The 27,540-nt window shown below is 38.6% G+C and overlaps 1 protein-coding gene across 2 annotated transcripts; it reads left to right on the top strand.

Annotated features, from left to right (window-relative positions):
* The first annotated feature begins 1,276 nt into the window (after positions 1–1,276).
* Positions 1,277–27,220, top strand: LOC107219964 (ubiquitin-like protein 3). 2 transcript variants are annotated; one of them, XM_046742630.1, is made up of 4 exons: positions 1,277–1,680; positions 23,617–23,725; positions 23,996–24,160; positions 25,689–25,889. In XM_046742630.1, the coding sequence occupies exons 1-4, from the start codon at positions 1,651–1,653 to the stop codon at positions 25,763–25,765; spliced, it is 381 nt and encodes a 126-aa protein (XP_046598586.1). In that variant the 5' UTR covers positions 1,277–1,650; the 3' UTR covers positions 25,766–25,889. The 2 variants fall into 2 exon arrangements, with proteins under 2 accessions (XP_046598586.1, XP_015513829.1); XM_015658343.2 differs by lacking the exon at positions 25,689–25,889 and adding an exon at positions 26,035–27,220 and having other exon boundaries at positions 1,280–1,680.
* The last annotated feature ends 320 nt before the right edge of the window (positions 27,221–27,540 follow it).

Here is a 27,540-nt window from a genome sequence, read left to right on the forward strand (position 1 = left end):
AATTATGAGACACGTTTATCCTCGGAATAAAGAAGTAGCAAGTCCACGCTCAGAATGCGCGGTCAGACTTGAAACACAAATTTGGGTGCAATAGTTTGGATGAAGATAAAAAATTATAATACCTATTTTAAAGTATCGTTTTTATAGCGAGCGCATAAGACACCATTTTTACCCTGAAATCAAATGCGTGTAGTAATTGTTCGAGATTCATTTTATTTCGATCTGAGATATCTGTGGCCACCTAAAGTACACACACAACTTTCACTCTGCATCATCAACCACGTCATTATTCACGAAGCCAAATAGCAAAGCGTTGAAAAAATACACAGCAATGAAGAGACTCACCCATAGCTGAAAGCTTGCAGGTTGTCAGGAAGGCGATCATCGCAGCTTTTTGCCTGATCATGAACTGCGACATGCAGCGACGTAAAAATTATTTCACCACACTGTTCCATCTGGAAGATAAAAACAGTCTGATTTACTGCGTATATCACTATGATACAAGGATTATTAACCTCCGACGTTGACTTAATTGTTTACTTTATATCTTGAAAAAACGGTTGAACACTCTATCTCGCCAACGAATAGGTTTATTTAGTAAAAAAAGGAGATATACTGGTATATGACATCAGATACATTTATATCGTATTTACAAAAATAATAAGGACGTAACTACGCAACAAATATTGAAACCGAAACATTTACCGATTAACCTTGTAATAATACGTTACAACCTCACGATACGCTGTCGTTGCTTCCCTGTACATCAACGGATTAAACAACAATCATGTCTACTCACAACAGCCGAATAAGTTACTGACAAAACAGTTCAACGATTCAAAAACTTAAACACACCGTAAAACCCATAAGCCGCGTCAAACACGTCCGAACTCGTTGACCACTTCTGCACCACATTCCGTAGTGGTTGCACCACGAATTTGAATAAGAATCGATATTTATGTTCACACTGTTCACTGCAGTTCACACAGGATGCAAAACTCGCGCGCCATGAGAATACGTAACTTTTATTGGTTCACCCACGCCCAACGAAGGTAGGAAACTCCAGTAATCTCGGGCCATCGCAACAGTCGAACACGGCCCTTAGGCGATAGCGTCGTCTTTGTCGTCTTTGTCAATATGCCTTAATCGCGCAGGTTAGGAAGAGGGGGGCGTGTTCGCGGGCGTGACGTCAAGGTGGCTGAGAAGTGTCGGCACCAAGCGGAGGTCAGCCTAACTAATCGAGGAGAGAGATCACGGATCAAGTTTCCCAGGATGCAGTGCGAGGATTGACATCGCCATTTTATGTGTTTGGCTCTGACGCAGGTAGAGTGGAAGTGGTGCGTGGGGTGGTGAGAAAATCTGGCGAAGTATATAAAGTTATTCGCAAAATGTTGCTCAAATACTTAATCCCCGACATGAGTAAGTAACGTTAATCGAGAACGGGTTGCGCGGGTGGTGTAATCCGGGTATCAGTATAATCTGGCCGAAATGGTGTAGTGGAGTTGTGCGTGCGTGTGTTTTCATCGAGTGTTTCAACACTAGTTTTAACTGCTGTCACACGCTCTGTTATTCTGTGCTATCGAGTTATTGGTGTTGGCTCATATCACGCGCAGCCTCCGGATTTTATTTACGATTTTCTCATCGGTTACAATGAGTTCGAGAAATATTCCCTCAGACAAGGTGAGTCTCATCAATTTTTCTTCATCCGACTTTCTTTTCTTTCCTCACCTCACCTTTCCTTTCCACCGCTTTCTCTCTCCCTCCCTCTTTCTCTCTCTCTCTCTCTCTCTCTTTCCTCTTTCTCGCTCTATTCTTTCGTCGGTTTCTGTTTTTTTTTTTTATAGCTTTTTTCTCTACCCGTTCGTAATACGTCTACCGCACCCTTCTTCGATTCCATCTCGCCTCCTTGTTTCCCCCCGACCTAGTTAGCCACCCAGTCATCTTCACTTCTGTCGCTTCCCTTAATATTTTATCACCTTTATATACCGTACGACATGTCGTGCGAACTTGACATCCAGGTTCCTCGCTGGTATAACTTCGATTAATAATCATACCGTCTTTGCCCCGCGTTATACCATCGCAATTATCGCAAATAATTCATAACAATTATATCACCTACACGGAATTTATACGTATTCACTTAACGACGAAGCGTCGATCTATACCCTCAGAAATTATGCATTGTTCTTTTAAAAAATTGGACGGTGTGTCGATGATTGTTTCATTGTCAAACAAAAGCCAACGTGCGAAACGTTGTATCATACTCGATGGGTATCTTATTCATTTAAACCGCAGGAATCGCTTTCTGCTGGAAGTTGGCCTTTTCCATTTAAATCGAAGAGAGAAATCGCTTTGGGGAAAGGAGCGACATAAAAATATAGACCAAGAAAAATGAAAACACCGTTCACTAGGAACGTCGCGACATTGTTCCGTAGACGAATTTCAGATATTTGATAATCCATTTTATTCGCGAGCGTCTTTGCAGAGCTAGGTTTTTCTTTCTTTTTCGTGTACGTACATGTGTTTTAAGATACGTAAATCAGCAGTGTACAGGCAGCGGTTACCCGTGAAACTGTGCTTAGAGAAAATGAAAAAAGAAAAAAAAAGAAAAAAATAGGATCCATTTATTCGGTGAAAGTCATCGAGGAATTATAAATAAATATTATAATACATCTGCGTGAACCGATAGTCGGTCCTTAAGAGGAAAAAAGAAAAATAATGAATTTTTTTTGCTACGTGATACGTGGTAGAGAAACCACGAGTAGATGTGTCTTTTCTTTTTCTCCTGCCTGTTTTTTTTTATTATTTTGCTATACGGTATTACACTAATATAAAATAGAAAGCTGGGATCCCGCAGCTATCTATCGCTATAATTAGTTACACGTTAAATCGTGTGCATACTTGCGCTGATGGAAACAAATTCTCTGTGAATTGACGAGCAGGTAGATTTGATTTTTAAGTAAAATGTGTTATTGCAACGTTACACGTTTTTGGCAAAAATCCGTTATGTCGCAACTTCAGAACCGTCTGCAATTCAGTAAACCGCAATATTCAAACTAACTGAGTTACTAACTTGAACATCACCACGGAAAGTGATTCCACCATTCCGCGTTGAATATAGATTTGATTAATCATCGTGTCAAGGAACTCGTAAATTTCTACGGCGGCGAACGTTAATCCTGTTTATTTTCATAATCGTAAATTCATTAAGTTACGATCAGATTCGAGTTTACTGCAATAACAACAAATTCGGAAAACCATATCGATAATGAATTATTCATACCGCTTGTTCAAAGGTACGTGCTGTTATTCGATTGAAAAGAACGCTACCGTACAGAGAATAATTTGTTAACCGGATGAACTGTGCGAGAAAAAATGTAAATACCTTCGAAATAAATAATGCGGATAAAAGCTCCTCTTTATTTCCATATCACCGTTCTACTGAATTATTTGTATTCTCATAGAATAAGTTTAAATGTATACATTGAACCGTAACCTTTTACTTTTTCCCACCATTTAGTCAATTATTCTAACTTATAGACAATTTTTATTTCACGTGAACAACATAATATTGTCGCTGCCAAAAACTAGCGGAAAACGTTTCCGCAATGTTGCTAAAAATATGAGAATAGAATAGAATATCTTTTATTATACAATGGTTTGGAGATGGGCCAAAGGGCAATGAGAAGGAAGGAGAGAGAGAGAGAGAGAGATAGAGAGAGAGCGTAACAGAAGTCGTATTAATAAGACACGTGTAAGGAAAGCATTCAAGTAGTCCAAGTCTGAAAGTACGAGATAGATCTATACAAATGTCAAAGCCGACCAATAAAAACAGAAAAGAGAAAAAACAAGAAACAAGCAGAGTACAACAGAATATAAGAAGTGAGTAGAAGCCGGCAAAATAGATTGTACAGAGTGGTAATGGCTAAAGAATCTGGAAACCGAAACTTGTAATCTTGTTGTTTTCACGGATTTATATTTATTGGTGGCATATAGCGATGATTTTTCTTACCTACTTATATGTGTATTTTAATTAGAAGCTGGCCGTTTATTATCGGAATTTTAATTCGTAGATTCATGCAAGGGCCATACAGACCTTACGGACTGGCCGTATAATTTTCATCTCTCCCCGTCTAATTACGCTCCGAATTTCAATTGGACATCAAAGCGGAATTGTTGTTGTTTCAAACATCCGTGCAATTTCTCAAAACTCGACGATCAATCAGCAATCTAACCGGTTTACGTAGAAGCGCCGCACCGCTAAACTATACCTTACGCAATCTCTGCTCGATTTGTACCTTATATACCGCAATGCCGCCCAGGAACTTTTGTGTGCAGTCGGTATATAAACGTTCGTAATTACGAAATCCCATAGTTAACTCAGCAACAAAAGTCTCGCAATTTGAAAAAACCGTGCTCGTAGTGTTACAACGACGAACGAATTGAAAGAACGATTTGCGGGCCAATTTGAATTTTAGACCATCATCATCATCATCATCAGGGACGATAAATCGATCGGGTCGAGTCCCGTTTTACGTGCCACTTAATTATTGCAAAGGCAAAAATTAGAGCTCGTTATTTCGCGGTCTGAGATCAACTCGCAATTTGCGTCATCGACTGATTCGTCTATACGACTATTAATAATCTAGGGAAAATTTTTTCTTCGTAAAGCGACAAAATAGATGGAGATAAATATTTGATGACGCAGAGAACGTGCGGAGACTCCGAATTTTCTTCCCGCAGGATTTAAAATCCTCCCCGATTTTATTACACTCCTATATATTTCTTCCTCTCCCAAGTATATAACACAGGTACATGTACGTACATAAGGTTACACCTCGAGGCGAGCAGTCTGCAGGTAACCGAAATTAAGGAAATGAAAGAAGTCAATCTTTCAACCCCGCCAGCGACTTCCTTTTTCCTACGGACGGAGGGAGGCGATAAATTTCCGCGGAGCGGCTCGCAGAGAAAGGAAAGAATTATTTGATCGGTGACGCTGGATACTCGATACGTCGTTTCGACTGATCCAACGGCGTGCTAATCCGCGTGGCCTCTTAAAAAGAAGCCGCATAAAATTCAGATAGCGGTTCCTTTGCAGGTCAGTTTGCGCGGTTAATTTCAGGAGCAATCATTCCGTGATTAAAAGTCGACCGTCGAGCAACCCGAGCTAAGCTTCGTTGAAGCGAATCTCGGGGCTTCAAGGTAATTGAATAAAAAAACGGAATTAAAAAAAGAGAAGGTTTTCGCACCGAATCGCTTCCGGGTCGCGGAAATGGCTTTTAAATTCACACGCTGAGAATAACAAATCTTACTTCGCTTATAAATTCGTATATTGTATTCGGGCACCGGATTCAACGCCGATACGATCTCCACTTTCATGAAAATTTTACTTAATACAAATTATTTGGTATCTTTACTTGTATTTTGTACCGTATGAAACGAAAATTTATTCATTAGGATTAGGAATATTTGAGTCGGTATAATGAAATGAATTATATTCATTACGGGCTGTCAATTTAATATTTGGTCCGTTTTGCCTTGTTATATTATTATGTACGTTGAATTCATAGAATTATATAATTCACCTAGTTTCAATAAACGTTCATTGTTTCAAGTAAATTACATTTCGTTCCACTAAATTTACGATTCATTTCCTATGAAATGTTACGTTAACAAACTGCAATTATAATTCGTTTCTCAATTTTTTCATTCCTAATTGTACCAAATAATTTATTATCCCGTAGTTACGATTAGCATAAAAAATACTATTCGTAAAATAAAATAAGCCTTCTTATTTTAAAATTTATAACATTTCGTGAAATTAAATAAATATGAATTATTATACACTATTTCGTAGTTACGATGCGAAAATATTTCGCCATCGTGCATCCTTGTTTCGAAGTGTACTATAAATCACGTGAAATCAAGTAAAATAATAAATTTCAATGGTTAACTATTTCTCGAAATCTAACGAATTTATTTTCTCAGTGAAACAGCGACGATCGCAGCTTCGTTAACGGAGTTTAGATTAACATCCGCAGTATCGCGGGTACTGTTGTCTATAACCCAGCTACAATAACGTGAGAGAAAGTCGCCTCCTATTTCCTAGCGGAGGCTAATCGTCGGTTGTTGTTCTCTTCTTATTGTGAAATCTAAATTCACTTTTGGCGCCCGGTTGATTACACGATAAGTTTCAGGGGCCGGAAGTGACGAGTCTCTCGATTTATTATTCCACGCGTGTAAAGACACGCATATGTATATCTTTCTCTCTCTCTCTCTCTCTCTCTGTATATATCCAGACACGTGAGGTCGAATTTCTGTAAAAGCGAGAGCATTCGAGGGGGAAAAAAAAACGTGTAGGTACCTTATACTCGACGACGGGGCGGCGTTCCCGTAAACAGAGACTCGTCGCTTTAATTTTCTTAATTGCGTGACTTCGGGACGAGGCAAGAAACGCCCGCACCGGCTAGCCGAGTTTAAATGAGGAGACCCGAGGACTCCGGAGAGAAAGAGAGAGAAAGAGAAAAGAGTCACTCGACTTATCCGCTAGACTACAATTAGCTGCGTCTACTCTCGTTGTTGCCTTTTACGCTTTTTGTTACTCGGTTATCTCGATGCTTCCTTTCTTTTTTTTTTTCTCTCTTTCTTCCCCTATTTTCTCTTCTACCGCGGATTTTCTTCTTCGCATTGTTGCCGTTGTTGTTCTATCCTCCTTCAACTCTATGCGCGTATACATATGTTGCATAATATCGTTCTGCATAATATACACAACAAACATGTCAAGCTGGACCACGAGATTAACAATATTAGTTGGTTGAATAAATTCATACGAATATCCGTGGTCGTCGTCTGCATACGACGAAAAGATATGGCGGAATACAAGAAACCAATAACCTCGGTCGGTGGTTTTTATCGCACCTATATGCATCTTCGATCGAGACCACGCTTCGATTACCCGTTACTTATGTATACGTATAATAAATACGTATACCTATTGGAAAATATTTCCAATAACGCGCGCGACGGTGATAACTTTTCCACACTCTGTATTATCACTCGTCATACCATTGAGAAACAATTTTACCCCACGTTTCTCATCAGATCTCTCTTACAATTAGTTTAACGCATTCTCGAAATATTCATATATCTGCGTGTAATTTGGTTTGCTTGAAACTCGTAAACACGAACAATAATACCGTTAATAATAATAAGTGCGTAATACAAAGAAAAAATAAATGAATAAATATCGAAAAAAAAAAAGAAATAAAAAATTCTCAACAGATGGGCGAGGCGTTAATTAATATTATTATTGTGTCAACTCGTTTCATTAAAGTTTCAATTATAAACTCTCCCCCGTTCTGGTTCAGGCGGCTATACCTAATTCCGAGACACACGTCATAAACAAACTTGTTGAGCAGATCGTGTTAATACATGTGTATTGAATTACGTTCGCTCGATTCGAGGCAGCATTTATGCTATCTACACGCATGCATATGTATATACATATATGCGAATATATGTGTGCGTATGTACGTATGGCAAACACAATAATGAAATCCGCAATGACGGAAAAGAGGAGAAGAATATCATCAATCTCTGTACGAGCTGCTGCTGCTGCTGCTGCTGCCCTCCTCGTAAAAATACCGTTCACGTATCCGCCGTGACATGTGTATTATACGATTAAGATCTATTGTTTCCCGTTAGAATCGGCAAAACAGCGTGAAATCGTTCAATTGTGATTCACTGAACGGAAGATGGGCGGATGGATAAGGCCTTTGAAACAAGGGCTACGTATACGTTATCACTTTGAAAAAAACAAATCAACATCGTCAGCGAATTATTGTTATTATTTATTTTGTAGTATTCTATATGTAATATTTGTACACGATATAAAGATTGACGTTGCGTTCTTTATTCGCCGTCGTTTCGGTCGATATACATGCATCGTTAATTTTATTTTATCCGTTCTCGACCGCTTCCTTTTTCCGCCTTCAGCGACTGCAACAATTACTTTATATTTTTCTAATCATCGACGAATTCCGTGTACCTACTTAATTTTCCTTGTAATTTCCATTCCTTACTTCAAGGTAAATATTATAGCGTTGTGAAATATATGTATATATATTTTTTTTACCCCCCCCCGGCATTAGCGTATAATGTAGAACTTTTATTGTGTTGTACCAACAGAGCGAGAGAGAAGGAATAGAGTTTCGGTTACGAAATTTTCACCCGAGTCGACTGCTAATTAGATGTGTGTATACAAGTAGGCAGGCACGGTTTAATGCCATAAACTTAGAGTAGACTAAAAATGGCCCCATATATACGCGAGCGTGATGAAATTTTCAACACCACCTCGGACTGCAGTCCTCCTCCTTCTCCTCCCTCTCGTGAAGCCTATCTCGGAAATCAGGATTGCGAAAACGGGGATCGTCGTCGCTGTTCGTTACAAATTTACACGCGCAAATGTACGTGTAACAAAGCAATTCCACCGTACGTCTGTAATAACAACGCGCAACGCAACGCGACGCGATTGACTCTCTCGGTATGTACGTACATTGCATACATATATGCATGCCGATAAACTGCAGGAAGAAAGAAGACAATGGAACGTTTATCCTCCTTGACTTTTTGTATCACGTGCGTAAGAAAAAGGGAAAAAACGCGGTATCCCGCAGATCGCATAGGATATCGCCGATGTACGAGGTTGATATCCTTTTTAAAAAAAAACTCAACGATTTCAAGAAGGCTAACCGTTGCACGGAAAGTGTGATAAGGAAATGTAGGAAGACACGGTTTACGTGAAAAATGTCTACGCGTATAGTACATAATACATTGTAATCCCAACCGTATTGCATACGTTTTTACACTTGTTCACATTTAACGAAATCTCATCATTCAGTTTTACTGTTTATTATATACATATATAATAGGTATTTGGCCGGTGTACGCAAGTATTTAATTATCAAACAAAGTTACACGTTCAAACTTTCGTAAAATGTCGATTTTCGACAATTGATTTTGGCAATTGAATACGTTAGAAGGACGTGTAGTACGTACCCTGCGACCGGATGAGGTGGAAGTTGGTAACGTTAACGTAACGAAACGTCATTGCGAGGAGAAATGACTATTTTGCAAGTTTGTAGTGACTGATGTGGTTGAGTTTTCAAAATATGAATACATATGCCTTAGTATGATATTACCGAATTTTAAACATTCCTGCAATTGTGAAATAATGATTTTTTTCATATGTTAATAATCACAATAACGCTTCTAACCTCAGTCTCATGCAGCTGGTTAAACTTCTCTAAAATATCATGAGGCTAAAGTTAGCGACCCTATCGTGATGATTAACGGTTCGGACAAACCGTTGTTTCGCAATTGCGGTAATTAAAAAATAAAAATTCAGTGAATCGTAATAAGGCAGAAACATTGGGAAAGAAATCACAATTTTCCTTATTTTACAATGACTTTGAAGAAACTACGTTCTTGAAATATAAGTATGGTTTCTTTTATTACGGTTTAGTGAATTTTAGACAATTCCAAAATCGCAAAATAAAGGTTTTTCCTGAGCACGAATCGTTACGACAACCTTACCAACTTGAATACGATGAAAACACGAGCTTCAAAGTCACTATAAACTTGAAAAATAGTAATTTTTCATTACTTTAACGTAACTAACTTCTCGTAAGCCTCGTAAAATATCGCTAGGTATACATATACACCGGTCTCATATATACGGATCGACCTGCAGTGCAGCATGCGTGTTTTGCGTTCATCCTCGCGCGAAGATCCCGAAGCTCCGCGACAGTACGGTGAAAGTTTTCAGTTTTAATATAACAGGCGCGTTATACGTGTGTACATATACGTATAGAGCACACATCGACTAGATGCATGTACAACTGTATAACTGTATGATACCTACACCTACACCTGTATTGCGTGTACAGTAGATACCAAACGAACGCTAATGGCGTGACGTAGGACTGCGCAGTTTATCTGTATAATATTATAAATATTCCATTATACGGTATACATGCTTAGGGTGTTTCGAAACAGAAAATTTTACAGGAAACCGTCGCCGGGTACGACTTGTAAATCTCGAAATGAATATTCCCGACTTTCTCACATTTTCAAAATTGATATGCGGTAAATATGTCTACGAAATTCTGCAAGGTATCATTTTTCATCGTCGCTTTATCATTTCTTTTTCCCATACGTTGAATCGAACAATCATTTATCTATCAAAAATCGACGTCAGTCGAGAGTGTATCTGTCGACACTTGACTCGGGAAAAAGTTTGGTTCGCTCATTCGAACAAAGTTTATTCAATCGTGAATGAAATTTTCATTGAATTGGTATATAAAGAAAAAAAAAAAGAAAGAAAACTTTTCTCGATTATTCCGTGAGTGTTTTTCCAACATTTATGTCAAAATCTTACACGGATTTAAAAACGAACTTTATTCCGTTGAAATAATTCTCCCTCCTCGGAGGGTAAAGAAAAAATAAATCTACGCATACACGTATGTTTGTTTGGTTTTATGTATTATTACACATTCGTACGAGTGCGAGAAGAATAACCTAACGTATAACCTGAAAATTGTAACTTTCGGTAAACCCCAGTGCGAAGTTTACGAGTTGCCTGACCGAGTGTATACGTACTACACGCACCTATAAATTACGTACAGATACTTTTTGTCCTCGAAAGGCAAAAGTCCCTGTACCCCGCGTAAGAAAGAAAAGAGAAAAGAAAATTCCCTGATCTCTACCCTCGGTAATATTCGGTTTCACCCGGTGTACGTATAACAATATTCCATGATATAAAAAAAAAATGGGTCACGCATCTCCGCGGAAGTAAAACAAAACATCGCGGTGTAAACGGGGAATAATAAATTCCGAAATTTTATCCTCCTCGCATCCCCGTATCGAACGAGATCCGAAATTCGATTCTCTCCGTGTCTGTACACAAGTCTGCAATCAGACGGATTCCCGAATCCCATAAAAAAAAAAAAAATAATAGAATAAAATAAAATAAAAACAAACAAACAAACAAATCCCCGCTCGGCAGATTCGCTCTCATCGACAGGAACGAATAAGAACCGAGATCCGGTGTCTAGAGATGAGAAGCGAGGTAGAGTCGGATTCGGCATCTTTCTTCCCGTGCTGCCCTCTTTCTCTCTCATCCCTCGTCAGCGGCCGGGTACCGAATGGCGAATGACAAGGTTATCCTCATCGCCTCACCATCGGCCTCAGCCTCCGCGATCCGGAGTCTCGCTGCCTCCTCTTCGGCCAGACGACCCAACGAACGAAGCGCGCTGCATGCGGCTCAGAAAGAGCGAGAGAGAGAGAGAGAGGGAGGGAGTGGGAGAGAGAGATGTGGGGCGGGAGGGGGAGGAGGCATCAGCGAGTTACTCCCCGTAGACCGATCGATCGATCCCTCGCCCTGTAGGACTCGAGAGAGTCCCGACTGTTCCCGGCACCCGCGCACTGAATGGACGTCGACGACGACGACGCTCCCTCTGCACGTATATCTACTCCTAGACAGGCACTACGGGTATACCTATACTACATATGTATACCTACACACACGCCAATGCCTGCATACGTAGGTGTACGTATGCATACGCGCGCACCCCTGTAGAGGAGCTCCTCTCTCGCTGATAGATGCGAAAGCAAGGAAGGACGGAGATGCGAGGGGTGTACGCCCGACCTCGAATCCTCCCACCTCCTACTACGCCGAAACCCCCGCATATATCCACCCCCGCAATATCGCGTCCGTTGCTGCATGTACGTTGTACGCATGGGGTATTAATGCCTGGGTGCACTGGATTAACGGATGTGCGCGTTCGGATTACGTGCCCCTGAACTTTTATAAATTTAAAATTTGTTTTTTTTTTTTTCGTTTCGCATAGTTTCTTCACACCGTCTTTTCAAATTTACTCGTAATATATCGAATCGCTTGTATCAGATCAGTATTTTTTTTTTTTTTTCGTTTTTTTTAATGGATATGTTATCGTAACTTTTAACGATTTGCGATGTAAATAATAAGGGTAAGTTTTTGCGAATTGAGAAAAGGAATTACCTTCGTTCTGGATTTCTTTACTTTCTGTTTTTGAATTACATTGTACACTGTACGTTTATAGTATTGTATATGACTCGACGCGAGGATTTTTAATTAAATTCAATTTCAACAATTGATCATTATTTCTGTAAGCGATAATATATTCGTGTGATGTTATTAATTGATAAAAATATTTTCATTTCCGCCTTTAAATCGTGATGTATACAGTATAAAGGAACTTTTCCTAGATTAAAAAAAAAAATTTTTCTCTTTTACCTCGTCTCAACAATTTTTCATGCATTATCCGCTCCATTAGTTCGTTTTTAAAAATTTTCGGTGCATTTACTCGGAAACACTCTTCACTCATTAATTTTTTTTCTCATCGTGTAGACCCGGGCTTTTATATTATATCTATGTAGAACATCGGTGTTATGTGGTATATTCTGAAAAAGTTAGGCTTCGCAAAGTGCTGTTAAAAATGTATTATATGTATATTATATAGGTAGGTGGTATACATGTATTACAAACGATTTATATAAAACTGCCGAATTTTCTGCAAATCTGCATTTGTACATCGTCATCTTCGTCATATATACATATATACATATATACACACATTGCGATGAATAATTTTTCTCAGAATATACCTCGTGCGAAAAGTTGGCTTGAAACGCGAATACGAGATCGGGATAGGAAATATAAAGGCGAGTTGCCAAATGAGCTTCTTCGTTAGCAAAGCAGACCGACCTTGAGGCGTGACGTAGGTGCACAGAAGTAATCTCTGATCTTGGTGAGATACGAAACTTTCTCTGGTATATTGTAATAATACAGGTCGCAATGCGATTGCACGCAGTCGCTGTCTTTTACGTACAGTAGAACCTTGCTAATTCGAAATATGCCATGGACCGAATATAACAATAGATTTTCGCGTGAGAACGAGTATAAATGATTGTACTTATTTTCCGTCATTAACAAACTGACTTGTGTGTTTTCACGTAACACAAATGAGTCAAACAACGACTAAAAATACAATTATATATTATATTACCTATTTAGGAAAAACAGGAGGGCATAACAAAAGTAAAGTTTGACTGTAGCAGACGTAGGCTTGTATCGGGAGTTGAAAAGAGGAGATATTTTTGTCTGTCGCAGACGAGACGAGATCGAATGTTGTACGTACCGGCACAATATCCTCCGCAAGTATACGCGACTAGTTTTGAAATAATTTCTGTATCATACTGACATGACGGCGGATGTGTTTTGTAATTTTTTAAAGCACGATACTTAACTCCGTACTATTTTTCGTTCGTCTACCTGCAGGCAATGCTTTATATGTAATATTAATAACATATTTCGACGTTATGTATTTACGTCGGATAAATTTCAGCAGGAAACAACTCGCGCACTGCAGATTCGTTCCTCGTACAATATTGTATAACTATACATTCAGATTGCACATAACACGCTGCACTCGATATGATGCAAATCTCTCGGGAGAATCGCTCGCTTGTTCGTTCATTCGTGCTCCATTCCTCCGAAGAACCGATAATCGAGGATTTAGAACAAAGTGGATGTATGTATAGGTCGGTACGAGAATTTAGTCGGTTGCCGGAGAAAGAAGGAGGGGGAGGGATTCCGTTCAACTAGGTCAGCAAAGTGATTTCAGGAGCAGCAGCAGCAGCTTGCAGAGTTGCGGCTTGCACTTTTTTTTCCCTTATATCACTCGCTTCGGATGCAGCAAGCAGCCTTGACCCTCGTTTCGTTGGACCAGCTTTTCTCTCCCTTCGACCCGGCCAATATTGATTCGACATATCAGTTGTATGTACGCCGATAAAAATCTTTCAACTCTTCGAATAAATCTCTACGGGGCATTCCGCGTCAAATTTGCAGCCCATGTACCTCACCCCCTTCGATTTTGATAATTTATTAGTTTCACGTTGCAACCAGCCCAAAACGGTCTCGGAATTTTTTTTTAGATTTTTTTTTTCTTGAACCATCAGCGACATGTTACACAAACATGTGAAAAAATCAAATGAGCCCGATCTTTCACACGTAACGTAGAACGCTTGTATTTTGACAGAATCTTTCTTTCGACCTAAAAAAAAAACTTTTCAGGCGGTGCCACGGTGGAAAATCGCTGATTATTTTTTTCTGAAACACCCTAACGCAGTACATTTACACTGTACGTACCATCGAAGTCTGTAAATTATATGTGTACCGACCAATCCAATTAAACTATTAAATACAGTTCATATATTATCGAGTTCCGATGCACTTCCGTGGCTTCGACATCATATATATAATATATATATATATATATATATATATATATACGGAGTGCATGCATATACCTATGTACCGCTATATATAATGATACCTGTATATATATATATGTATATACACACTCGAGTTACGTAAGCCTTTTGCTTTCTCCCGCATCTAGAGACACTGCAGCATTTTTTTCAACATTAAGATCATGTGTCGCCCATTTCCGGCCAGCGAAGATAATCATCGAAAATATACACTTACAAGGCGATCTTTTTGTTTGTTATACAAAACAGGCGGCTGTAATCTCGTTCTCACCTTTTTACACTCGAACGCATTGTTTCTTCATGTATCATAATCATTATTATTATTATTATTGTTGTTTTAATTAGCATTTTCTTTCCCTTCCATGTTTTCACGTAGCTGCCGCGTGATTCGTTGCATTTATACTTTATTCGAATAGTAACGCAGCGAGCGGCAGGATCGAAAGTACATCATACGTCTGCACTTGCATTATGCCAATCAAGAAGGACTCGCGCATATATCGGCACACGCGTGACCATCGTCTTATGTACGTATACACATGTACATATGTAACGCCTGATAATGTCCGGAACTTTAATTAATTCGGAATTTAATTATTCTCGAACCTCGCGCATATTATGCGCCGGTGTAGCGTACAAAGGGAAGAAATTCTCAAATTTAATTTACATCGGAATACGACGTGCGGCCATTACTACCGGAGACCCATGGCTGTCTTGTCTTCTCCCTCCTCCTCCTCCTCCTCCTCCTCCTCCTTCGCTCGAAGAGCATGCACACTTGCCTCCTTGCAAAAGTCTCTTTCTCTTTCCGAACAGCGACGACCGGTATCGAGCTTTTCTCCCCCCCAAGTCCAACCTCTTCTTCTTTCCACCCCGCATTCACCCGATCGCCATGCTCTACGTTCGAACATCCTGTCTGTAGATAAATCCTCCGGCGAATCTTTGCACTCGGAAGTCACGTATTGCCGTCCGTCGCGTCGTCTTTTCTCGCCTTCCAGCTTGTACCATGAAAATTCACATCGCGTATAGGCGCAGCGCAGGAATCTGCTTAGACGTTCACACACGACAGACACACACACACACCGTATATGGGTATTTACTAATATCTGCAGGAGGTTGCGTTATACATTATACATATAACACAACTACTCAAGCACCGTGTGCATTTCATATACTGCGGTATGCGAACGTATACCTAGAGTGAAAAACAAATAATTTTTTTCATCTCCAAGTAAGCGATCGCCATGACTATTGGCTGGGTATAATATTATACATGTATATTATATACCTATGTATAATATGCATAATGCAATGAATTGGATGTCAAATTTATGTAGCATTTACATTACGCAAATAAAGGCTACTCGATTCTACGCCGTACGTGTATGTAGTATAATATATACCTATGTTCGGATGAGTGAGAATTTATTCGATATCAATGAATTATCTTACATGTAATCGCTGATGCACGAAAAATTAATCGTTTTCTTGGATTGGATAAATTTTCTATTTCAGTTTATCGACACCCGTCGTGTGGGCGGTTTAAATAAGCACTATACGTTTGTGTATACGTATACGTATGCCGTTGGTATGCTTAATAGCATCAGTAGGAGGATGATAAAAATAAGACGTCTGCTATTTAACCCGTGGGGTCAGTTCATAATTGGACTAATTGTCACCACCATCACTGCGACGTGCGGTCTTCAACTAACAATAAGATGAAAATTAATACTGTCAAGATACTTTGTCGAGACACGTTATTGTACTCTAGATGTGAATGCACTGTTGGATACGTGTTTATAGTTAGATATATGCGTCCAGGGTTCCTCGTGCAGACTTATCTGGACAGATTAGAAAACTGGAAAAAGTCGAGATATTTTCCGGGAAGTTTGGAATTTCTTACATGCAGGCTACACAGTGGCTCCCCTATTTTACCGGAAGTACTCTACTTTGTTGTTTCCCCATAAGCACTCTAAAACTGAAACTTGCCCCTAAATGTACCCTTAAGCAGTTAATTTTCTCCTTAAACCTCCCTAAGTATTTTTTCCAGTCAGTTACTTTTTTTTTCATAACTTGAAACTGACTGAAAAAGCCAATTCCATTCTTTAGAAAAATGTTTATACTTTCAATTTAACGTAGGAACAAAAGAATACAAATTTTTATACCGACAGGGAATTACTTTTTCCTACAATACGAAGAAAATTTGGAATGCGATCGAAAAAAATTCAATACGACCAAAATAAGGGACACCGTAATGTGTTTCTAATTTTCCTCTATTTGGTCATTACTATAAAAAAAATATTTGATCCCTAATACTCAACTATTTTCACAAAACTTTCCCCTAAAATAAGTTGGCTTGAACACTGTGAATCCTGTAAGTATATAATATAAAGGTTGTACTCGTTATACATTTTTTAAATTTTGCACCTTAGGTATTGCTTTATCGTGCGATTTATAAATATCTTTTAGAACGGCGATGACGATGGGAACGTTAAATAAAAATGAACATTTTTATAGCAGCCCTGGACGCGGTTTTCGGAGTTCCTGTTATTTTATCGTTTATAAACGTGCAACATATCAGTTTTACCAGTGATAGAACAGACGGTTGGTCATCGAATGTCGCTGAACGCTCGATGCGATGTTTTCGCACCAAACGGAGGTGGAAACAGCTGAAATAACCTCCGGAGACGCGAGACGTGCTCAACAAAAAATTTTGGAATTTCAATCAGCTGTTGCACTTTCTGCGTTTCCTATCGAGCGCTTACTTAGTCGTGTGATAATTGTATCGTCGCTAAGGAAGTGAATCTCGTACACTGAGAGACGGGTTTATTTACAGTTAAAAACGTTCATTTTAATATGGCGAAATGGATCATTCATTTGTAATTAGCAAATTTATATAGGTTGAGCTAAATATTGATGAGTCAACTCGACTATTATTCGACTCGGCTCATATTTGTTGATATATCCAATGTTGTTGTTCAAATATTCAATGGTGAAATTGTAATTAAGACAATGTATATAAAGCGACTCGAAGTGTAATTTATAATCATAATTCAGCTATTGGTCCTGGATTCTACTCGTTTCGGTTCCTAAATTCGTGCCTTGTGTTCAACAGACCGATCGAAATATGTCAAAACAACTTGCAAAACAATGTTTCGTCGTCGTATAGTTAACCATCGGAAAGTTTCAATTGAAAACACTGCGATAGTGCATCCGTTACGTTAAAATACGTTCGGTCAGAAATTTTCACAGACAAGTCTGACTAGAATAAATAAATGAATAAGCAAACTAAAAATAAGGTATTTCACATTGCACGATGTTCAGGGAAAATCGTGAAAGGATTTTCGTTGGCAAATAACCAACTTGTACCGAGTATTATCGAGCTTAAATAGTATGATTCAGGTATTATATGTATTAAATACTAGTGTTTTTCTTCTTCTTGTTCTGATATTTGACAATATTCGTAGTAAAAATAGTTGAAATTTTTATAATGCACGAATCTCGCTAGAATTAAAGTTGATATATCTACTCATGGCCTCCGGTACGTACATCAATAATAATTTTTTGACGTTTCGAAGAGGCCGGAATAACGTCACCGGTCAACTTGGGTGGGTGTCATCGATCATACACGTCATGCCATTTTCTTGCCTCGAGAGTAATGCGCCTACATACCCGCCATACACGTATCTATACATCTTCCCGGCCTGCACCACCACCACCACCCCCCACGTTTCCACCACACACCGGTAATTGAAGTATACATACGGAGACGAGTTACTGTTAGTGCCGCACCGCACGTAAGTGTAATATACAACACACGTGGGCAGAGCCGTGCCTCCATCCATCCCTCTGGTATCGTACACCCAACATGCCTGCACCGTATTAGGTACACCGACGTTGCAGGAAATAGAGGCAAAAACGCGGCTAACAGGACTCGGGGATAGTGGAACGCCGCTCTCCGGTAATCTTGGCGTGGGTATGTGTATATATATATACACGGAGATATGCTGGATATGACTATAAATGTCGGAAGTTCTGCGGCCACTGCTTGCCGGGCGTAAGCCTTGCCTAACCGCTGCCTATGCCGGCTAGAAGAACCGTATGAGAATTAAGAACCGTAAATAACTGGCGCAGGAATAGAAACTACTACTCATCGTCAGGCTTCAGTCCGCCGCGCCATCCTGCGATCTATGGATCTTTGACATCATCGCGCGCCTATGTATGCACGTAATTCCAAACATGCAGCGCCAACCCCCCCGAATTGTAACTATGTATACGCAAACTCATCTGTTTCCATTTCCAGTAGGGAAGAAATGGGGGGAGAGACGTGAAAAGATCGGAAAACAGTACGCGATAACGATCGATTCTCAAGGACGCGAAGATTTTTTTTTTTATTTTACACAACTTTTAACATGTTTGGAAAGTCGAGGTAGGTATAATAATAGAAGAGTCAAAGTTGTAGAAAGTCGTAATATAGACATGGATGGATGTAAAAATGATGACAGATCAGAAAATAGAAGGGTCATAATATATAGAATTCTTAAAATAGAGAAAGTCGAAGTATAAAAAATTCAAATTGTAGAAAGGTCGAAGTATAGAAAGGCGTAGCACAGAAACGTCGGAATGGTTTAAACAGATGTAACAGAATCTCGACGATTCTGTTTTGTTTTTCTGTACTTTGTTATAACTTTCTAAATTTTATCTTTACTATATTTTGACAATCTGTAATTTGAAAATTGTTTAACATAAATTATCGAATATTCAATACAGTTCGATAATCTGATCCTTCTGTGTAAAATAAATTATGATTACCCATCACTTCTCTCTGTCTCTCTCTTTCTCTTTTGCCGTCTCGCCTTGCTCGCTTTTCTACGACTTATGTGTACAAACGCTCGAAATCGTGGTGATTTTTTATGTTTTGTTTTTGTGTAATAAAGTCGTTTTAATGTAAAAAAAATTTTTTGTCGTCAGCGCACACGTATGACAAACAGAATACAATTTTCTTTATTTCAAGATTCGACTTTGTACATCGTTTGCAGCCCGTTTCTTGCGCAAATACTACGTTCATTGGCAACTAATGGAGTAACGATCCCAGGGTAAAATATCTATACATACATATAATAAAAGCCTGCGATGTGACACGAGAATCCCCAAATTACACATCGCTTGTGCCCTAAATGCCTGCCAATTATCCGTCTGGGTGTACACTCGGTATAATGTTTAGTTTTTACGACCAAAGTTTCGTTACCGTGGGTAAATTTTAAGGTTAATATACACGACTCACCCAAGTGAACGTTGCATGTCGACGCAACCAAAGAAACTACTCGAATTATTTTCCACAATAGGCATTCTCATAGTTTTTAAATCTACGAAAGATTCTGCTGAGTATACGAAATGATTCTTCGATTTTTTAATCAAAAAATTTTATCCTTTTAAAACGATTGCAATTAGTATCGAGTCGATATTGTCAATTCTTCGAAAGATATCACTTGAATAAATGTGGATAATTGTTGTATTTTTCTAGCTGTTGATACTGTGATGTTCGGGCTGTATTTTTTCAAATTCTGAAAGTCAAATTAGTCGAGAGAGGTGGCTACACACCAATTCTGAGACAAAAAGTTTGTCCATCGAAAAAAACAATTGCAAAAATACCTGATTTTATAAATTTTTGTTTTCAACATCAAGCTTCAGAAAAACGAAAAACTTATAGGTACGTTACGCGTCGAAGAGTAGGTACGTTACATACGAGATTGAAGTCGGTAACGCGTTATCGTAACGAAGCATTCATGGAAAAAGATCACTGTTTTCTTATTTCTACAACGATTTTGAATTAACGAAGATTTCAAAATTTGATAAGCATCGTTCGGTGTACCGTACTATCAAACGATTCCAAAATCGCGAAGTAACGGTTTTTCCTCAGCACGAATCGCTACGATAACGTTACTGACTTCAACGCGGTGCTGCATGTATGAGGTTACAGTATGATATCTGCACTGCAGAACGGCGGCGCCGTGCCAAGCCGGCCGTGCCGGTGGTCGAGCAAAAGGCATTATTATACACGTTGCGGTGAAGGAAAGACGGCAAAAAACAAAGTAAATAAAAAAAAAAAAAAAAAAGGAGGAGAGAAGGTGGAAGAACGCGGACGGGGTCTGCGATGAGATGTTCTCAGTTTCTCGTCCGCCGCTTACCATCCGCTCTACCACACGAGGTTCCAACAATGAAACTTGCAGGACTTCGGGAAGGCAACTTGCGTGTTATTACATACCTATAGCTGTACGGCAAAGAGAAGAAGCTAAGAAGCGGAGAAGCTAAGCGAACCGAAGCGAACCGAAGCGAAGCGTCTTGGAAAGGAAGAACCCCAAAAGTGCGATTTTGAATACACGCCCAGCTCCCGGCTTCTTCTCTTCTCTATAATGCTCTCCTCCACCTTCCGACCTTTATTTATTTATTTTTCTTCTCTCTATACCTGAGACCCGACCCACCGACGCCTCAGCTTCTCATTCTTTGCCTCGTTCAAATTACTCCGAAGCGATACTTTACGTCGGCGTAGCATATGGGCCGTCACTGTATGTATATGTACGGTTATTAACGTCACGGTACAATTTTATAGAGAGAAAAAATGTTATTCCCATTTGTTTAAAATTAGTACTCGGTTTGAAAAGATTTTTCAGTCGCCAAATAGAACTAATTCATTTCGTGGAATCAAGGAATCTGCACGTTTATCGATACCGTTCGCGGTACGTATCGAAGAAATATTTTTTCACAACGCATCTACCCCGTTGATAAAACGAATCTGAGTCTCGTCGACGTTTCGTTTCTTTGCGATTCTTCATTACTTTTATACTACACTACAGGGTCGCAATTTCGTAGCCGCCTTATATCCTAATACCAACGGCGTATCAAAATACGCGCACTTGTGAGTTGGCTTGTGTATTATTACTTTTTGTTAATCACGAAAGAGACTGTTTTGCACGATGCACGCGAGTCGACTGTATGCAACATATACTGTACGTCATAAAACTTTCAAACGTTTATTATAGGTGTATTACGATAGTTTACTACGTAGCTGCGGAAGACTAATTATCGCGATACGTGTATAAAACCCCGTCAAAGAGTCGGGGGTGAGTATATTGCGTCACTGTTCCAACGCAGGATTTATACACCCTATGATAATTTATATTGCACATGGATTATTCTTCGCCCAATGCCAATCAACTTTGTAAGACATTAAGGTTGGCGCTATTGCGAATTATCATTTCTTATGTTAATTATTATTATTTATTATATATATATATATATATATACACGTAATGTAATGCAATGTAATACGAAAGACGAGGAGTAGGGTTGTAGGCGAGTCTCGAGAGCCAAGGGTGTGTGTGAGACACTAGACTGCAATAAGATCCGGTGTGATATTCGATAGCAAATTGCTATCGCATGATTTAACGCCCTAGAAAATCTTGCAGCGTCGCTTCGCTTCGGTGCAGGACGTGAAAATCGATGACATTACTGTTTATCATCTCGCCTTTCGTATTTGTATACGTTTGAGGCAATAAATCGCGAATCGCAAATCACATAAATTATTATACAGCGCGTCTTTCAGTCTTACTGCCATTTTTCCTATTTATTATTTGCGTATATGTATATAATATCGTGGGATATCTCCGGGAAAAATATGGGCAATGCTTATACGCACCCATTTTCGCATCAGAGGTCTTCGATTTATCTCCCACGCTCTGTATAAGATACGCAGGTCTCGGAGTATTGTGTAAATCAGTTGTCTGAGAATTTCAATATCGAAGATACTCGCACGGGTTTGAATATTGCAAAAATTGGTGAAAAAGTAGAATGTAGAAAATATTCGTATAGTCGTGCAGCAATTATTTGTTTTTTTCAAAAACTAAATTGTTTCGCGAGACGCACAAATCAGATCACCGATAGGTATAAACAAAGTCTCAAGCTTTGTTAATCTTGGATTAGTTTGTTGGTAGTTGTTAGAAAATAAGCTCTATGCATCGTATACGACGAAGTAAAAATTGCAGCAGGATTTTGTTTTTCTTGAAAATAAACTTAATTTGGTTGTCTAGGATAATATATAAAAGCTTATTTTCGGCAAACATCTGAATATAAACTATATCTAAATATGCTGAGTCGTTTGTTAATTTCAACGAAACTATATTCTTGATCAATAATTTCTGACGGTGATTACATAATAGTAAGTAAAAACGAGTTTCAGAAATCATTTAGCGGAAGAGCCGGATCTACGTGAATGATTTGTTTTATCGTTCTAAGAAGTTGTGTTAACAAAAAATGGTGGGTTTTTGTTTTTTTGTTTTTTGTTTTTTTTGTTTTTATCCCACCAACGAGCGAGTCCGTGTTTTTATCGTTTACCAAAGTTCACCCATTAAGTAGGTAGATTCAATTAATCGTAAGTGCCGCGGATAGACTGAATACATATTAGATTTAATCGTGCCTCTCATGTCATCACATTACACTTGTACTATTTATACCCACGCATGTTCGCTCTACATAAATCGTTGAAACGCCACGACGTTTCAATATTAATTACAATTCCATCCTATAATAATGGGTCTTTTTTATTTTCACCGCGGCAAGCACGTGCAGGCAGACGTCATTGAAATTCTCTTGCGCCAAAGTCGTCAATAATTATCATTGCCTCGTGTTAATAGAGGAGTGCGATAAGACGTTTAAACTTTCCTTTCAACCAAGGATCGTAAGTACGTCTCTGACTACTCTGACACGTGCACCTGTCTTCTCTATTCTCGCCTCGAAAACTCCGACGGAGTAACTTTAACGTCATGCAGCGGTAGCCCCTATTTGCTTCTGACTGATGACGATGATGACGATGATTATGCCAGAATATCTGGATGTGCCCGCTGTACGCACATATGCCTAGTTTGTCCTGGTTTCTGCCCTGGTAACCTGGTTAGCTATACTATAGCAAGGCTATTTAGAGCGCGTATTAGCGAAGTCAAGGTAAGAATCACTCGCTCTGGCGTTACAAGGTTCCCCGCGTATCTTACCGCTATCGTTGACCCTCTTATTTTTCGACAATTTTCGAAATCACGGATCGGTGTAACGACGCACAAACTCCACGGCGAAACACGTGTAATATAAATTTCACCGCCTTTCGCATCGTCGATTGAAAATTTCACACATTTGTGTAATACACGTGCCTTGTACACTGCAGTCGCTTTTTTATAATATTTTCAATTATTTACTTTGTTACAGATAAACCTACGCCTAATACTTGTCAGCGGTAAAACAAAAGAGTTCCTATTTAGTCCGAGCGATTCTGCTGGTGACATAGCACACCATGTGTTTGAAAACTGGCCTGAAGGTGAGAAATTTTTACACATGACACACATTTCTAGCCCGCATGAATACAGATCGATGAATTTTTATTCTCTTTTTTTTTCTCGTCTCTTTCTCTCTCTCTCACTCTCCGTATCCGTACGCAAGAGGTCGAAGAAAAGTTTCGTAAAAAAAAGTCGTCCGGAACGGTGAAAGCAATTTGAATATACGGTAATTTTAATCAACGGTATATACCGTGTCAGCGTAGTATTAGGTAGAAGATAAAGCGAAAAACTCAACGATGGATTGATTTCAGATTGGGCGGAAGAAGCGGTCGCGAAGGCGGAAATTTTACGACTAATTTACCAGGGTCGTTTTCTACACAGCAACGTTACCTTAGGTGCGCTCGGTCTCCCCTTCGGTAAAACAATAGTAATGCATCTTGTCCCACGCGAGAACCTCCCCGAGCCTAATTCTCAAGGTGAGTTTAATCGATGTGGTTAATGATTCAATTACTCCTTATCGATATTTTTGTTACGATTGTACAAGTATTAATTGACGGTAATATTGTACCTGTGGAAGGTGAGTGTACCAATCATTGACCTTTTTTGGTTTAATCTGTTTGATTCTTAGTTATAAGTGTACCAAAAAAATGTATTTATAGTGTCTAAACTCTCTAGCAATTGGTCTTGGTAACCGAGAAATTCATAATTTGTGCCGTTAGTTTATAATTTTGGATAATAAAAAATAAAAGGTTCGATAATTGGGTCTAGACGTGTCGGTAACTGGTACACTTACCTTAGGTATACTTGATAAAATATATTTAATGAAAATACACGTATAAGTTATGAAAGAAATAATGTTATATCTACAACGGTGAATTCAACCGAGAATATCTTGTTTCTTTTTCAATTCACGGTCGTTCGCGGTTTGTGATGCTGTCGCTCCTGTTGGTCATGCTCTGATGATCAATGCGCTCAACGATTGCATAATTTAGTCCGAATGCCTCCGTATCCTGTCTAGGACAATGTCGTATTTCTAATTCAATTGACAATTGTGCAAAATACGTGAATGTCATGATCGTTTCCTACCCCCATCCCCTTCTCCATCCTTTCAGGCATTCTTCCTAACGGCGAATACATGTTCGTACAACAAGACGATGTTGATATAAGCTATAACGAAGATAGATAACCAAGTTCTTATCGCGATAAATAGGCAAAAGTAAGTTCTCTTCGATTCATCGCTTTCCCTACGTTAGGTGTATTCCATTGAAATTCCAACTTGCAACGTATCTTGGACTTTTTCTCCTATCTGTATCTTTTTCTTTATCTCTTTCCCTTTAATTTTTGTCAGTCGCACTCTTTCGCTTCCTTTCACACTGTGTATATGTATATGTGTTTCTATATATATCGAACAGCTCGTAACGTTTGGCGAGATTTTCACCGTATATTTAATCGCGTATTTAAAAACTAGAAAAATCACATGTAGCAGCATGACCAAGAGCGGTAACAGGATGCAGGTATCAACAACTCATTCTTAATTCGCGTAATTGCATCAATGCATAGCGATAAGATGTTACAAATATTCGTTATAAATTGTACTGGCAACGAAGAAGTCAGCGAGATATTTCAAAAGTCTCAAAGTATATGTTGACACAACGTCTACTCGTTACTCGTATTTCGGGTTCAAATTATATATTCGAAACACCGCGAGATTGTAAAACTGCACGGATATCGTTATCCTTGAAAATTCTTTGCTGCGTAATTGATGCGTTGATATGGAAGTTTCCACGTGTTTCACCATTTGTAATTATCATGATACGTACGGTACATATTGTCAGTAATTGATGATTCTAAACTTTCACTCTCCTATCGTGCAACAACGTCTTACTTCGTAAACATGTGTATGTATATTTTTTCCTTCCTTCCTTCTCGACAAGCGTAATACCCGGTGCAACTAATCATTTCCACACATCACGTGCTGCTTCACCTTACTCAATGTATTCGTAGGTCTTCAGCCGCATCGAAAAGCGGACAGCCCGCTGTTAGACGGCCATGAAATCACGTGTTATACAAGTCTATTGTAATGCCTGTAACGTACAATAATCTACTTTTGATCGAGGACAATCTCACTGTTTTTCATACATTATTATAAATTCACATTTTGTATTCCTTTATACCTTCAATAATAAAGAAAGCCCTCCAAGTTTACACGAATTGAACTGCATTTGAACATGAAGTTAATCAGAGTTGTAATTATTATTGTATGTTTGTGTATATCATAGTTATAATATTATCGTATGCGTAAGTTATATTATACGCCCAGCAGTGGTTGAATAAAATGCTTCTGTTACAGACCAGAGACAAAAGAGTAAAGGCGGCGGAAGCAGTTGCTGCTCAGCCTCCTGTTGCATACTTTAAATATTGGCTACCCTGGATATAAGGGCTGCTTGAAGCGAGCCGACGCTACATCCAGGCTGGGCCATGGTTTCTAAGGTTTTATGCTGATGTATAATTGTTAGTGGCTGAGTTCGCAAGCAGCGTAGTGTAGTAAGAATGGTTACACGCAACGATTGTTAATGATTTTAATGAAATATAATCAACCTTTTATTTACCGCTATAAGGAAAGAAAGAAAGAAAGAAAGAAAGAAAGAAAAAAAAAAAGAACAGATACGGTGTTTGTGTATATTACAATTTGGTATTATTGTTTCATTTTATTTCTTAACAGTCTCAATTGTGTAACTGGAGCAAGACGATCTTCGCTATGAATTTTCTCACACTCGCCGGTATCGCTACGTTTAAAATAAAATTTACCAGCCAGAGTTAAAGCCGAACCGTAACCTGTGCCGACTCAATTTTACCATTTGTATAAGCAGGATTCAGAAAAGGTGGTAATAACAGAAGCGGAGGGTGGGCATATTAATTGCTTACGCAAAACCCAACCCCGAGTCAAGATTACATCAAGTATTTTGAGCCGACGCTACTGTGCTTTGAAGCTCAACCACTATCTTACACCACCGCAGCGTTTAAATTTCATAGACGGAGAATAAGTGTGCGAATGATATATATAATGATTAACTCGAGTGACTGTTTATGTTTGAGCAAATGCGAAAGGGAGTAAAAAATTTATGTTGTGATAATGCAGGTAGTGAATATATTATTATATATACATACTATTATTAAAATTATATATTATATATATATATATGGATATATATAATATGTTCTCATTTATTTGTGTATGTATATATATATATTATATACACGCGTGTGAAAGCAAGGTGAAAAAGAGAAATATATATGTACATAAATATATGTATACGTATGAAAAACAGTATGAGAAGAGTTGACCCAGAGTTGAAACTCTCATACCATAGACTTTATTATCACAAATTTAAAATAATAATAATATTATTAATAATAACGATAATATTACGACGCCACTTTGAGAGTTTAGTATCCACAATTTAAGATTACGAGACAACCTTGGATCTCTACTTAACGGTAGTTTTGACGGAACGGGATAACGAGGTTAAAAGAAACAAAAAAAAAAAAAAAAAAACAAAGTGATGAAAAAATAAACCGGAATAAAAAATTAAAATTGTCAAACAAAATCAAATATATTCTCTGTTTGCTCCTGCCCTTACACGAAGATCGTTAAAGGGCCCTTAGTCTAACTCCTAGATCCGATGACCCAGTGCTACGGGTTCAAACCCACACATAAATAGAATAATTATTATAGTTAGGTCCAACGAAACCGTAATAATATGTTGTAGCCCTATTCTATACATACTCTACCTATACTAACTGTACTGTACTGTATTACGATTCTTAAACGATACATAACAATGTGTATATATAT

This window comes from Neodiprion lecontei, chromosome 6 (genome assembly GCF_021901455.1).
Source record: "Neodiprion lecontei isolate iyNeoLeco1 chromosome 6, iyNeoLeco1.1, whole genome shotgun sequence".
NCBI classification, from domain to species: Eukaryota; Metazoa; Arthropoda; class Insecta; order Hymenoptera; family Diprionidae; genus Neodiprion; species Neodiprion lecontei.